The sequence below is a fragment of the Heterocephalus glaber genome, unplaced genomic scaffold (assembly GCF_053883595.1).
Source record: "Heterocephalus glaber isolate CG9 unplaced genomic scaffold, H.glaber_assembly_v1.0 deba00001460, whole genome shotgun sequence".
NCBI classification, from domain to species: Eukaryota; Metazoa; Chordata; class Mammalia; order Rodentia; family Bathyergidae; genus Heterocephalus; species Heterocephalus glaber.
Genome location: NW_028258307.1, coordinates 2,267,290 through 2,281,505, shown reverse-complemented (window position 1 = coordinate 2,281,505; position 14,216 = coordinate 2,267,290). Strand labels below are relative to the sequence as shown.

Genomic DNA, 14,216 nt, shown 5'->3' with positions numbered 1-14,216 from the left:
CTACAGCAGGATAAGGGTAAATGAAATGTGATGCTCAAACTAACTTTCTTCTGGTCTAGCCTTCAACTCTCTCCTTTACAATTTAATTCTGTTCTAAGCCAGACCAAACTGAAAATTTTCTTTTCTTGCAAGCTTAGCTTTCATTTCAAAAGGTCATATGTGTAAACTTATCAGAGATCAGGACTGCGTGGCACTCTCCTCTAAGTATTATTGGGTTTTTCCTTGTCTTTTGGCTGGGAATTTCTTTAACAACCACATTTCTTACAATTTCAGTAGAAAAGCTATCACTAAGGTAACCACAGCAATGCCTGAGATAGCATGTAGGCCCTGTTCAACAGAAACAGGCACAAAGGGGCTGATGTTGACAGCCAGCAGGTAGGAGAGCTGGATTTGAACCTGCTGTTGAGCCTACCGTCCGGCTGTACCACCAGGCCAGACAAGCTCTGTTCCTCAATCACAGCTGTCCCCTTCCGGTAGAGGACACATTCTAACCCCCCTCCCCCCCAAGAATCTCAAAATCACTTGAAAGCATGCATAGTACTGAAACTTACAGATACTATGTTTTTCCTATCCATAGAAACCTAAAATAAAGTCTAATTTACAAAGTAGCCACAGTAAGAGATTAAAATTCAAAACAAAACAGAACAACTGTGACAATATACTGCAATAATTAAAGTTATGTGGACATGGTTTCTTTCTCTCAAAATATCTACCGAAAAATGACGAAGTTCGCCTCTAATAACTGAAACCACAGGCAGGTGGCAACTGCTGGGTATGAAGGCACCTCAGCTGGGCACAAGGCCGGGAGCTAAGCAACACTTGGTTCTCATTTACTAATGACACTAAACAGTCCTCTTTAAATTTGAGCGATTTTGTAAATTTTTATAGGTATCTCCCGGTAAAAGACTTCATAAAGCAGATAAGTTCCTCTCTTTCTAAACATTTTTCCTGAAAATTGAAAAAAAACAACTTTTGTCAAGTAACAGACTTGCATACACATTCACAGTAAGAAACTCAAGTAGCACAGAAGCTTTAAGTGAAATATCAAGATCGTCGCATCTGCCAAATACATCTCTCCCTAGAGGTAACCACTGTGTTGAGACTGTGGGTTTCTCCTTCCATCATTTTCCCCAAACACTGAGACAGAGTTGAATTAATACAGCGTGGACAGTTTTGACACAGTCACGAAATAGTTCCCTTAACATCTTTATTCTCCGGCCTCTTCTCCAACAAAAAATAAAACAAAATAACACAGCACCTTCTACTTAGGAAAGATGAGGGAAATTGTACAAATATAAAGAAATCTGTGGCATATTCAACTATATTTTAAGTCAGAGTTTCAAACAGTAGGTCTATCCATTTTTTAGTAATAATAACAGAATAGGATTACAATTCAACCACAGTCTCAGACAAAACAAACCTCAAAAATGTAGATAAAACTGAATTTCCTGGAAGTTCCAAGTAACTTCAGAGAATGGTCAACTGAAAAACAGCCCTTGTGCCTGCGTCAGCCCACTCATCTGCCCCCTGCAAGACAGGGAACTACTCCCCACCCCTCAGAAGTTGCCTTAGAGTAGGGGCTCAAATCGGAGCTGGGGCACCGAAGGTTTCTGAGAGCCTGGCATGGCCTTCCCAGCTGGCTCGGGAGCCAGGAGGATGAGTCAGCCTGCCACGGTGTGACCACACTTTGGAACGACCAGTTTTGCGCCAAACTATGGCACACAAGGAATCTGTGTTGCAGTTGCTAGGAGACTGGGCAGAACTGGGCAGAGTGCAAACAGCTTCCCTAAAGCCCTGGCCCCTCCTATGCCAATCAGCAGCTTCAAGTCTGTGGGAAGGCTGGGAGCTTACATGACTTTATAAACAAGCAGAGGGAAACCATTTTCAGCTTTGAGGGAAAACCTTCCAGTATTGCAAGCTTGTACAACAGAAGACCTTTACAAGCACCACCTAAGGAACCAAATCGCTTACCTTCGGCTGGCCCCTGCATTCCCAAAATAGATGTCATCATGAACATGAAAGAAAAGAAAGTTAAAAAAATAGTTTAGGAAACTTTTAGAAAGGTAAAAAGATAATGAACATGATGTAAAATTGCAATAAGAGAAGAAAATATTACCTGTGAAACCAAATAGTAACTGAAAGGTAAATTAATATCAATTAACTATTAGGGTAGGGTGCTCATTATAAAAAACGAACTTGCATCTCTCGCATAGAAAAATGATTCTCTGAACACCGGATAATTTCAAAATCCCTATATTTCTGCCTTTTACAATTTTTGGTCCTTATCTACGGCTTATAAATACTTGTTTTAAAAATCTTTACTTCTTACATCTTATTTCACTTTGTTTTCTCTGCTTTATCGGCTCTCTTATCTGTACAGACACTTCTATAAAAAATTAATTCTGTTCTGCCTAAGGAAAAAGGTTCAAGAGACAACTAATTCCTTCCAATGGTTTACTACCTACTGAATTACTCATTATTTATACCTCTGTGCTTATCCAAGCCTTTCACCCTTCCCCCATCTTCCCTCTGCAACTGCCACTTGCTTCCATCTCCCCCAGGGTACAGGAACATAACATAGTGTACATGTCCAGAATAATTATGAGGTAATCTCAAATGTAGAAAAAAGTTGTGTCTGGCTGTTACATATCTGCACGAATAATAATTAACTTTAGGGCCGGGGATTTAGCTCAGTGGTTTCACCGCCTTTTGTGAAAGCGCAAGGACCCAAGTTCGATCCCCGGTACCAAAAAAAAAAAAATAACAACAGGGCCGGGGATTTAGCTCAGTGGTTTCGCCACCTGCTGCGCAAGCGCAAGGACCCGAGTTTGATCCCTGGTACCAAAAATAATAATAATAATAATGATAATAATAATTAACTTTATAAGGACTTATAAATAAATGAATCTGATGCTGGCAATAAAAGGGGGAGGAGGTGGAAGGGAAGGGGGGAAAAAAGAACTGAGATGTGTTATGTACATGTATCAATTCCCCATAATAAATGTAATCATGTACACAAACATGTACTAATAAAAACATAAAATTTTTAAAAGAAAAAAGGTGTGAGAAAAGTACAAAGAATTTCCACAGACCCTTCACCCAAATTCACCAACTGTTAATGTTACCACGTGTACTTTAATTGTCCCCTCCTTCCCCGCCTCGATAGAGATAAAACACATATGACACGTTGTATTTTCTGAACCACTTGGAAGTTACAGAAATATATTCAGTGTTTAATATACATACATTTCAGTGTTTAATTCCTAAAAACAATAATGCTTACTTCCATAATCATAGGATAATGTCAAAATCAGATAAGAATAAAGGAAAGTATTTTTGATATTGCCATAAAATAGGAACAATAATTGATTCTTCTCAGAGAATCAAAACTCCCCAACTACAGCCTGAAACTTTAAAGCAACCTGTACATGCAAATGTTTCCTTCCAATCATCTGTACATCTTCTTGTCCCTTCATCTCATAGAATTTTCTTCCATAAGAAATTTACATTTATTTGTACCAAGTGATTTCAGGTAAGAACATGAAAAAACATGGGAAGTCTAGCAAATGAGTGATACATGCCAGCCAGATTTGGGATTAACATCCTATGTGGCTGATACACAAAAGAAAATAACTTCTCTGCAATAAGAGATGTGGAAAGCTTCCTGATGAAAAGGCTCATGAGATGTGGATAGATATTACCAACATACGCTGCCATCTTTTTATACATCTTTACAAGTGAAGCAGACTCTCCTCCGCTGTGGACAGCTTAGTTAAAAGCCCAGCTGCTGGCAAGAGGAGAAGCAGAAGGTCTGAAATGCCCACAGTGGGCCAAGTGCACTGCACACCACACCTCATTCAAGTCTCATAACAACTCTGCAAGATGCTATTGTGATTTTAGTTTTACAGATGAGAAACCTACAGCTCAGAAAAACTAAATACCATCCAACTAAATACCATCCAACACGCTAACAACCAGGCATGAATCTGAGATGCAAAACAAGGTCTTTTGACTCCCGGTCTCTGATCCTTCCCCCTCCCACACTGGTCAAGACAGCATGGACTTAAGGACCCATGAGTCACACATTAACAACTGCTCCGGCTAACAAACATTTCTCAATGTATTAATTTCCTCCATTCTAATTATTACTCAATACAAACACACTGTACCCAATACAGGTATGTTGGCCAGTGTACATTTCTATTCACCATGTACTGTGTATGAAAACTCCGGACTGTCTTTTCTAAAAAGAAGACATTTATATATTTCAAGTTTACATATTTTATACAATAATAAGCTCTTCCTAGCCGGTAACAGACAAATGTGAAATTTAACAATATATGACACATTACAGAAGAATCTATGGGACTAACCTGAATTCAGATCAGCACAATAGAAACAGAAACAAACCAGGAAACTAATTACAGAGCTTAAGTTTCCAGGTAGGGATTCTGATAGCTACCATAGCAAAGCTCAAATAACCTGTACAGCCATGGGAAACCCAAAGATGTAATTATACCTCTATATACAAATAAGTAAGTTCATTAATTAGTTAAACAAACCCCTTTCAAAGTGTATTTGTGATTCAATACAGCCATGTATCACTGAGCCTACGACTCCTTATTGAGAAACCTCAGCTATCCAGATCACTGTGGAGATTCAGGAAGCAAAGAAACCCACCTTCTGACCAATCAAAAGAGATGTTGCAAAGTAGATATATTAGTCTTAACTCCTCAGCTGTGCTGAATTATTTTTCCTGTTGTTGTTGCTTAACTTCATCTTGAAATGCTTGCAAACTTAAAAAAAAAAAAAGTTCCAAAAACAGTGCAAACAATTCCTGTACACCCTTCACCAAGCTTCCCCAAACATTGGTGCCTTACATAATCAGTTACAACAATGACCAAAATCTGGAAATTAACCATCAACACACAATTTATTAATAATTTACAGTCAACTTCATCTAGACTTTGCCAGCTGCTCCTATCCACATCCTTTTTCTGGTCCAGTACAGTGCACTGCCTATAGCTGTCATGCCTCCCCCAATCCAGGAAAGTTTATCTCATGGACTCCTGAAGAGTTCTGGCCACTTCCTTTGTAGATTATCCCTCAGTCTGGGTTTGCCTAAGGCTTCCCACTGACTAAATTCAGGCTCTACATTTTGGCAAGCATAACACAAGTAATGCCGTGCCCTTTTTGGTGCATCTTGCTAGAAGGCAGACGATGACCATGTCTCATTACTGAGCAAGTGACTTCTGATCACTTGGCTAAGGTTGTGACTATTATATTTCCCACTGTAACATGGCTGTTTTTCCCTCTATAACTCATAAGCATCTTGTAGGGGAGATTTCAAAACTGAATAAATAGCTGGTAGTTCATCCGACTTTCACCTATAAATTTTAGCATTCACTTATGATTCTTGCCTGCAGTAACTAAGGTCTCTCAAATCGTGACTGCCCTATTACTACAGATGGAGATGTCAACAGCTCAAGTGGATCAACATGGATGGAGGTGCTTTTTTAGAAAAGGATACAATAAATGATATGGCTCTGTGGTTAGAATAAGAATTGTTATCTATGAATAAGCCACTCTCTTACACTTCTTTTTACTGATCCACTTTAGGGGTTCTACCCATTTTCCATTTAAATAATACAGTAAATCATACCATAAAAATAAGTAAAATTATGCTAATCTCTATAATGTCAAAATATGAAGAAAGAAATTTAGTGATGACTCTGTAAGAAGTTGATGATCTTTAGACATCTTTTATTCATACTTCTGACTCTTACAAAAATAAAATTGATATGGGGTCCTGTTATGGTTTAGATATGAAGTGTAGCCCCAAAACTCATCTTGAGGGCTTGATCCCCAGTGCAGCAATATTCAGAGGTGGGGACTAGAAAGGCGATTGGGTCATGCGGGCACCAAGGGCATTGCTGGATTAATCCGGTGACAAGTTCCTAGCTGAATGGGTTGTTGAGAGGCGGCGCTGGGTTGGAGGAAGTAGGCCACTGGGGCTCTGCCTTTCAAGGGTGTGTCTTTTCTTGGTCTCTTCCTGCTCACTCTGCTTCCTGGCTGCCATGAGGTGAACATCTCTCCTCAGCCAAACTCATATTCCTTGATGTTTCTGCCTTGGAGCCAAGAGACTATAGACTGAAACCATGAGCCCAAATAAATCCTTCCTCCTCTAAATTACAGGTGTCAGGTGTGGTGTCCCAGCAACAGAAAGGTGACTAACACAGATCCAAGAAGAAAACACCCAGTATCATGTATGTGTAAAACAGAAAGCAGTATCAGTGAAATGATGAATTGTGAATCAGTTACTACTGTCACACACCGAAATCAAACATTAAATACAAACCATCATCTTTTAATTCTAGATTTTTCAGTTGCTGAAATCTTCACAAATAGAAACACTTGTAATCTCTGTTTTAACAAGATTCCATTCCAACCCAGTCTACAATCTCTAACAAGATTCCATGCCAACCCAGTCTAAAAAGGATGTATAGATCTCACAGAGAGCTTATTCTAATACTGCCATGCTACGTAATGATGTTGTTGCTTTTTCAGACTTAGCTGGCAGTACCAGCAACCAAACAACAAACTGTGTGGTCATCATTATCTTTTGTCACCATCCACCAATATGCTTTCCACATAAGGGACAGGGCTGACCTTACCAAAAATCTGTACACCAGCTAGACTCCAAAAGAAGGCTCTCAACTTTCACTTATCTACCTAGCTCTTGGTGAGAAGTTATTGATACATAAAAAGCCCCATCCATTATTTCTGCAACATCTGGAATACTCCAATTTGAAGCATAAAATTTAACAGCATCACTGACAAAGAGTGTGTTTGGACAACAACATTCCAGAGGGAGAGAGATGGGAGAACTCCACTACTGAAAGAATAAACCAAACAGGATTGAACAAAGGGTCTTCAAACTGATCTAATCCCCAGCCTTTTAATTTTTCGCTAAGTTGCTAAATTGCTCAGGCTGGGCTTGAAATTGTGATCCTCCTGCTTCAGCCTTCCAAAATGCTGGGATTACAAGTGTTCACCACCATGCCCAGAAGACATAAGCCTTTTTATATATTTGTCATCTCAAGGACGCTGTGAGCCTCTCTGAAGGGTAGTGTCCTTCATTTGTCTGAGAGTACAACACAAGGCTTTCAGCTTGCTCAGCAAATACGTCTTGAGCTCTTTAGATGACCTGCCCTGCATGTATTTCTCCAACTCAATCTTGCACCAGTCTTTCTTCCCCCAACATAAAGAGTTTTTCTTTTTTTTATACAAATATTTTATTTGTTGGTTTTTTGAGACAGGGCCTCACTGTGTAGTTCAGGCTGTTCTTGAACTCACTATGTAGCTCAGGCTGCCTCAGCCTGCCTCCCAAGTGCTAGGATCACAAGCATGCACCACCACACTTGGCAGGTTTTTCTAATTGGTCTGGTGTATCCACTGCCCAGCATTGGGACTATCATGCAGCATTTTTTTTCTGCCTCGAACTCATCAGGCTAACTCCTATTCATTTATCACTTCTCAGCTTAATCATTATTTTCCCAGTGGTCTCTCTTAAGCATCCCTTATGTAACTCTCAATCACAGTATTGTGGACAGAATAAAACAATTTCTTCATCACCTCTTCTTTCTAAAACCACCTCAAAACAATAAGGCAAACAAGAATCAGAAATACAAACTCTACGTTCAATGAAACCCGGAACTATAACTGAAGTGTATGACATGAAGACGGAATGTTGCCACAGACTACAAAGAAAAAGAAAGAAATGAAAAAGATCAGTAGAGAGTGGTGCTGAGCATCCTCCCTGAAGGTGGAGGAAGAAGGGACCTAAAAAGTGGGAGGATGTTGAAAAGGAGCAGGTGGCCTTCCATCTCCAGTGTTCCTCTTAACAGTCAGGTCACTACCTCTGATCCAGTCCATGGAGAAACTTCTATAAATCAAGGAAAGTTTCGTAACTCTCTTGTACTGGAATCTTCCACTCATACAAACCACATCTGGTTGAGAATAGAGGAGCATCCAAAGACTGTAACTACTGAACCACAACTCAAGTATTTCACAACCCTATAACTTTAGAAATATGAAAAGCCTACTCTATAAATTACATAACTTCAAATTGTCTTACTGGGGGAGCAGAATTCAAAAACTACACTCACTTCTGACTCAGAAGATCACTTGCAAATCACCTGCCTTTTCTCCTCTGCCAAACATAGCACAATGAGCTTTTAATTTATCATCCATTTTCATTATAAGAATGTTTAAATTTGGCCAAAGAATACTGATTCATTTGTGGGGCTACCTATAAAATATATATCATGTTAACAGTGACATATTCATCTGAATAAATGCTGATTAAAATCACTTCAAAGGTGTATACAGAGACTAGGATATACCATTGAAACATTCTGAGGCTCCAAGAGTAGAAAGGTCTAATTTTTACTTCTCTCAGAATTTATGGTTTCTAACTGTAAGAATTTTCCTGTTGTTTTCTGATTTTTTTTTTTTTGACTGAACTGCATTTATCTGGAAGCACTTTTCACTGGGTGAATAAACTAACTGTTCCCAGCCCCCACCTTTTCTACACCTCAGTTTCCAAGCCACAGACCCAATACAGCCTAGGGACACACTGTGTTTAGTCCTCACAGCACTGTATTGACCAAAAGTGGAAAATTAGAAGGTTTCACATGAGGAAATCTGAACTTCCACATGCCCTAAGCTCCCACATAGCAACCACAGTTGCATCCGAACCACCACTGTCTCACACCAGGCCCTGCAGGCAGCCAGTTTCACAGCCCTGCTATAGAAAGGGGAGGGGAAAAAAAGTTTTCTTCAGACTTGAAGAAAATATAGAGGCTCACAAATTCATACTAATAAAGACAACATTTCTAAATCCAAGGCCTAAGAGGCTGACACAGACATCACGGTCATTAACAGGACCATGCTACAAATGGTGCCCACTCCTTTAAATCCACTTTAAAATTCCAACACATACTCCTGGCTACCAAATCCTAAACACAGGCTCCCAAGCATGTCATTCACAGTGGTAATGTCACCAGAATTAGGAGCTGAGAAATCAAATTAAAGCACAAGCCACTGTCTTCACTATAAGCAGCAACAGGTCTAGAATTCAGACTCAAGTCGGCAAGCCTGGGAAAATCAAAGGGAAAACACTGGCACAGAGGAAGCGCCCGGCACTCATGGCCACACTCACTCAGTGAATGTCAGATGCCATCATTGGTGTGGTTGCATTTCATGATGCAAGGCTGTCTGTGGTCTAATCCAGGTACCAAGTTGAGAAAAACTTCAATTTCTGGCTCATTATTATAATTACTCCCCAAATTTATTGCTCAGCAAGAATTTCCTTAGGTTCCTTGAGTAAATATCGAATTTCCAAGCATTTCCCAACCACTCCCTTCACTCTTCACAAGGAAAGAAAGCCCTTAGTTCCGCGAAGGCCTCTGTACTTAGCCCTTTCTTGAAATATGGTTTGCATCTCTGTAATGTCTCTCAACCCCATCTCCTCTTTTTCTTTCTCACAGTTATGCGGCCAGCAAATATTTACTATGTGTAGCATTGCCAGGCACCAACCTAAGCCCGGGGAAACTGCCTTGAATAATCAGCCAAATGTCAGCCCTGTAGAAGCTGAAATACATCTGACACTCAGGCCAACCTTTTCTGGGCCAGGCTCACGATGTATTCGTTTATTTTAGTAAATTACCCTGTGATTACCATTGCTCATACTAGATGATTCAACACATGCTCTTCAAGAATTATACTAAAGTAATCGTTATTCTAGTAAGTCTCAAGTTTCTAACTACTAAAGTGTCTGTAATTAGATGGCACCATGAGCAGAACAGTTCAAGTCCCAGAAAACTGTACATTGCTGAAACAAAAAAAATCATTGGATAATCCAAGGTATTAAATGGTCTTTTCAAGGCATGGTGCTGTAAGGAAAAGCATGCTATACCGGGAGCTAGCAGGCCCTCATTCAGCCCATGCTCTGCCTGGCCTTGGTCTTAGATCCCAGGCAGTCACTGAGCCTCATCTCATTAAGCTACTCTGCCCTTCAGTAATCAGGTGGGGGTCCACAGACTACGGCACGGGACCCAGGCAGCCCTGAGTCTAAATCTACACTCAATAAATGCCTGCGCTCTCGCCCGCCCCGGGCACTGTGCTAAGTGCACCCCTGTATCATTCTGCTTAATCCTCACAACAACCTAAAGCACAGATCCTGGTGTCATCCACATTTTGTAAATGAGGGAATGGGAGTTTGAAGGATCAAGGAAACTTGCTCAAAGTCAAAGACTAAACAGTAGGTTGGGGACCCAAAGCAAGGCAGAAGGCATCTTTACTTCTAGCAAATATTCTCTGGAAAGGGCAAAAGCAAAACTATGCAGGCCTTGTAGAATAACCAATATTTTCTCTCCAGACCATGCTGTCACAGCAAATTTTGTCCAGCGGCTCTGTGGAACCTGTATGAGTTTTCTGTGTGTTTCTGACCACACAAAGCCCTGTTTCCTGGGCAGGTAAAAGCCCTGGAGGAAATGTATCCCTGGCTCCTGGCAGAGACAGTGGCATGTGGGGAAGCAGGGTAGGGAAAAAGGATACAGGTAGGAAAGACTTTTCAAACTAACCTTACAAGCAAGTGAACTGTAGCAGCTTGCATTTAATACCTGGGGTCAGGGGAAGACATGGGAAATGACTGGGGGGGGGGGTGTGGACAAAATCCTTGAATTATTTCATGTCCCAAGATTAACAGTCTGCCTTTAGAGTTTATGAAATTCTTCAACTAAGCCAAAAATATTTTAAAGAAAGCAGTACCAATCTGGGTGTACTAGCTTAAAAAACAATTCATTAAAGGCTTTTGCAAGTGAGTTTAGAATCTTGGGGGGAAAATAAATGAAGATATAAATTCTAATTTTAAAACTCAATCACAAACAGGCATGGTGGTGCACACCTGATGGGAGGTGGAGGCATGAGGATCACAAATTCAAGCCCAGCCTGGGCAATTTAGCAAGCCCCTGTCTCAAAATTTAAAAACAAAACAAAACAAAATCTAAGGGGGTACTGAAGACATAGCTCAATGCAAGCCCCTGGGTTTAATCTTCAATGCAGAAAAGAAAAAACTCAATTGCACATGACACAGAGGTGGCTGGTATTACATGAAAAAGGTATGCTTGCACATTACCTCTGAGTAACAAGTGTGTGTGCAGATAAAGAGACACCATCAACCTCCATCAGTGTTCCTGTTTCAGAAAACCCAAGGATGCATGAGCTGGCTGCCAAAGGCATAAGGTGCCGAGAGAGCAAAGAAACAAGTAAATAGGGCTGGGGATTTAGCTCAGTAGCACTGCACCTGCCCTGCAAGCCCAAGATCATGAATTCAATCCTGGTACCAAAAACAAACACGCAAACAGAAACAAGTAAACATATCTAGAATTGTACAGTGCAATGCATTAGGGACTTCCAGGCACAAGCATGGCTCTGGTGGCAGCAAGACCAGAGGATCCCAAAGTCCAAGGCAGGAAGGAGGAGTGCATATGCTAAGCCACAGGTAGCCAGAATGTATGGACTTCTTTTAAAAAAACAACTATTACCTGCGCAAGTGCAAGGACCGGAGTTTGAGCCCCGGTACCAAAAAAAAAAAAAAAAAACCCCACTATTACTACATCAAACATCACTTAAAAATCGGACTGGGCATCAGCAACTGGCACAAAACACCTGCTATCTCAATGACTTTATCCTATAGAGTTTAGGCTCTGTACCAAGGTTAGCTGGTGGAAAAGACAGAAGCTATAACCAAAATGGTTGTGGTCATGTTAAGCTGGACCCCTGCAATTCCCCTTCCCCAGAAATGACAAAGGGAAACTCACCTAAGAAACTTATGTAAAGCTGTGATTGTTGAAGTTTAAGTCTCTTATTTTTTAACTTCCTTAATAATAACAGAGGCTACTCTGTTACTGTGTGTCAAATACTTGGTATAATTTAGCTCTAATATACCATCCTACACACCAAGGAGGCAGGTCTTATCTTCTCCATTTTACAGAATAACAACGAAGGACTATCACAGAGGTTAAATAACTTGCTCAATGACAATGCTGGGATTCAGATCTAGATTTCTCATTCTAAAACTATGCTCTTTCCACTTTAACATTTAGCACATCCCCTCCCCTGTCCCCACCACCAAATGATGTGGGAGGACAAATTAAAGACAACTTTGTTTCCAGAAACTGGAGAAGATGCTTGTTTAAAATGATCTGATGTGAGTTTGTTGTTTCTCTTGCCTACAAATAAAGCAAGACAGCAAAAGAAGGTGGGCTCTAGGGAGCCCACCTTGCCCCGTGGGGCAAGCATACACCCCAGCACAGAGCTGAAGCTACGAGAGCTTCAGGTTCTGAGTCTAAATCTTGACTGGAGAGGCCAGCTCTGTCTCCTCCTCTGGCCTGTGTCTATTAATCTATGTTCACTCCTAAAAGACTCCGCCTTAAATCAACTGAAAAGTGTTAAGGAGAGAATACTAGGTCATTGCTGATAACTATGATATTAATGAATATCCTGAGAATAATTGCTCACATTTCCCTGTTGGTGGAACTCAAAGCAGCCCTCCTGATGTCCCCAGGCCATCTGCACTCTGGCAGGGATAGTCCACAGGAGGAGCATGCTCTGCCTATGCCCTACCCTATGATAGGGGAGACGGTAGTTGTCTGCCCTCTGATGCCTGCTAAGTCTCAGTCAAGAAGAGGGTCAGTAAGCGGGCTTGGCCAACACAGGCAATGCCATCTTCTCCCATAGCATTATCAGGCCCAAGGTGCTGATAAAGGGATGGGAGCAAAAGGGATTTTATAGTAGTCACACAATCTTTGCCCTTTTGCCATGGTACATGCTAAAACAAACAAAACCAAACACACAGTGATCTTTAATGATCAGCTAATGAATCAATTAGGTCTCCTGAAAGCAAAGTATTTGGCTTGCAAAAGGCTTGCTATGGCCCATATCATTTAAGTCCCTCTTTCTCAGTTCCCTTGGACATGTACCACTGACTTCATCATAATTTATTAAGCTAATTCCACCAGCCACTGTTTCATTTAGTAGCATTCTACTTAACATCTTGTATTCAGAAAGAACATTAAAGTTTAGAACGTATAATATTGTTAGTGCCATTATACCTACGAGAAAATAATATTACTTGTCAAAATGATTTCATCTTATCATACATGGTTTAAACATATTTTCTTCAAATACTGAAGCTCCATATTTTTCTGATCCAATTTAGGGGAAATTTTGCCATATACTCTAACTAGACAGTGGCTTTATTATCAAATCTTATTTTATCAAAATAATCAGCTATCAAGCATTTTCTGTAAAAATAACCTGTCCTCATTTTTTAATTCAAATAAAGGTTTTGACATCCTTTTCAAAGGGAAATAGATTATAGGATACATTTTATAAGATAAGTTTACTTAAATTAGCCAAGTAAGGATGTAAATTGAATCTAATAATTTTAAATGAATAAAGAACATAAATTAATCTAAAATTTCTCTGTAATTTGCAATAATAAAAAATGTTTAATTAAAATTAGAAGCTATTTATAAAAATGGCATATGAAAAAGATACAGTATTTCTTTGGCTAATATAACCATGGTATACTGTGCCTTTGAAAATAAAAATAAGGAAAGAGTCTATTAATTTTTAAACATGAAAAGTAAAATTTGCATTTAATGAAAGAAAAAAATGCTACTATAAGCCATTATAGCAGTTAACATAAAATGCTTTTGTCAATCTGTGGTTGAAAATATTAAATATTTTATAGGTAGGAATGAGATGAAGATTGACTATAAATGAAAAAGTATCTCAGCATGATTTAATCAAAATAGGTTTTAACTACCTTACTGAATAACGTACATCGAAATCTGGAAAAAGCAGTATAAAAATTTCATCCATGCATTTGAAGAGTAACTCTAGTTTTCCTTTTTGGCTATTTGAAAGTGCTTTGCCTTCCATTTAATGGCTTGTCCTAGGGATAAGGAGTAAGGATCGATTAAAAGAACTGCTTATATTTTTCAGCCTAGGGACTGGGAATTTAGCTCAGTGGTTCCGCTGCCTGCCTCGCAAGTACAAGGTCCCAAGTTCAAGCGCAAGGTACCAAAAAAAGAAAAAAAAAGCAAGTATTTTTACGGCCTAGAACTCTATAATTTGATAGCTGT

At 39.8% G+C, this 14,216-nt stretch overlaps 1 protein-coding gene across 4 annotated transcripts in view; it reads right to left on the bottom strand.

Annotated features, from left to right (window-relative positions):
- Kif13b (kinesin family member 13B) overlaps window positions 1-14,216 on the bottom strand; it is a 157,679-nt gene that overhangs the window by 105,199 nt on the left and 38,264 nt on the right. For 2 of the 4 annotated variants that reach the window (XM_013073408.3, XM_087216704.1), the window contains exon 3: window positions 1,972-1,984. The exons of 1 other annotated variant lie outside the window; for it this stretch is intronic. In XM_013073408.3, the coding sequence (XP_012928862.2) occupies window positions 1,972-1,984 (13 nt within the window). Of the gene's footprint in view, window positions 1-1,971; window positions 1,985-4,680; window positions 13,424-14,216 lie in introns of those variants that run through there. One more of the 4 variants, XM_087216705.1, reaches the window with a different exon arrangement.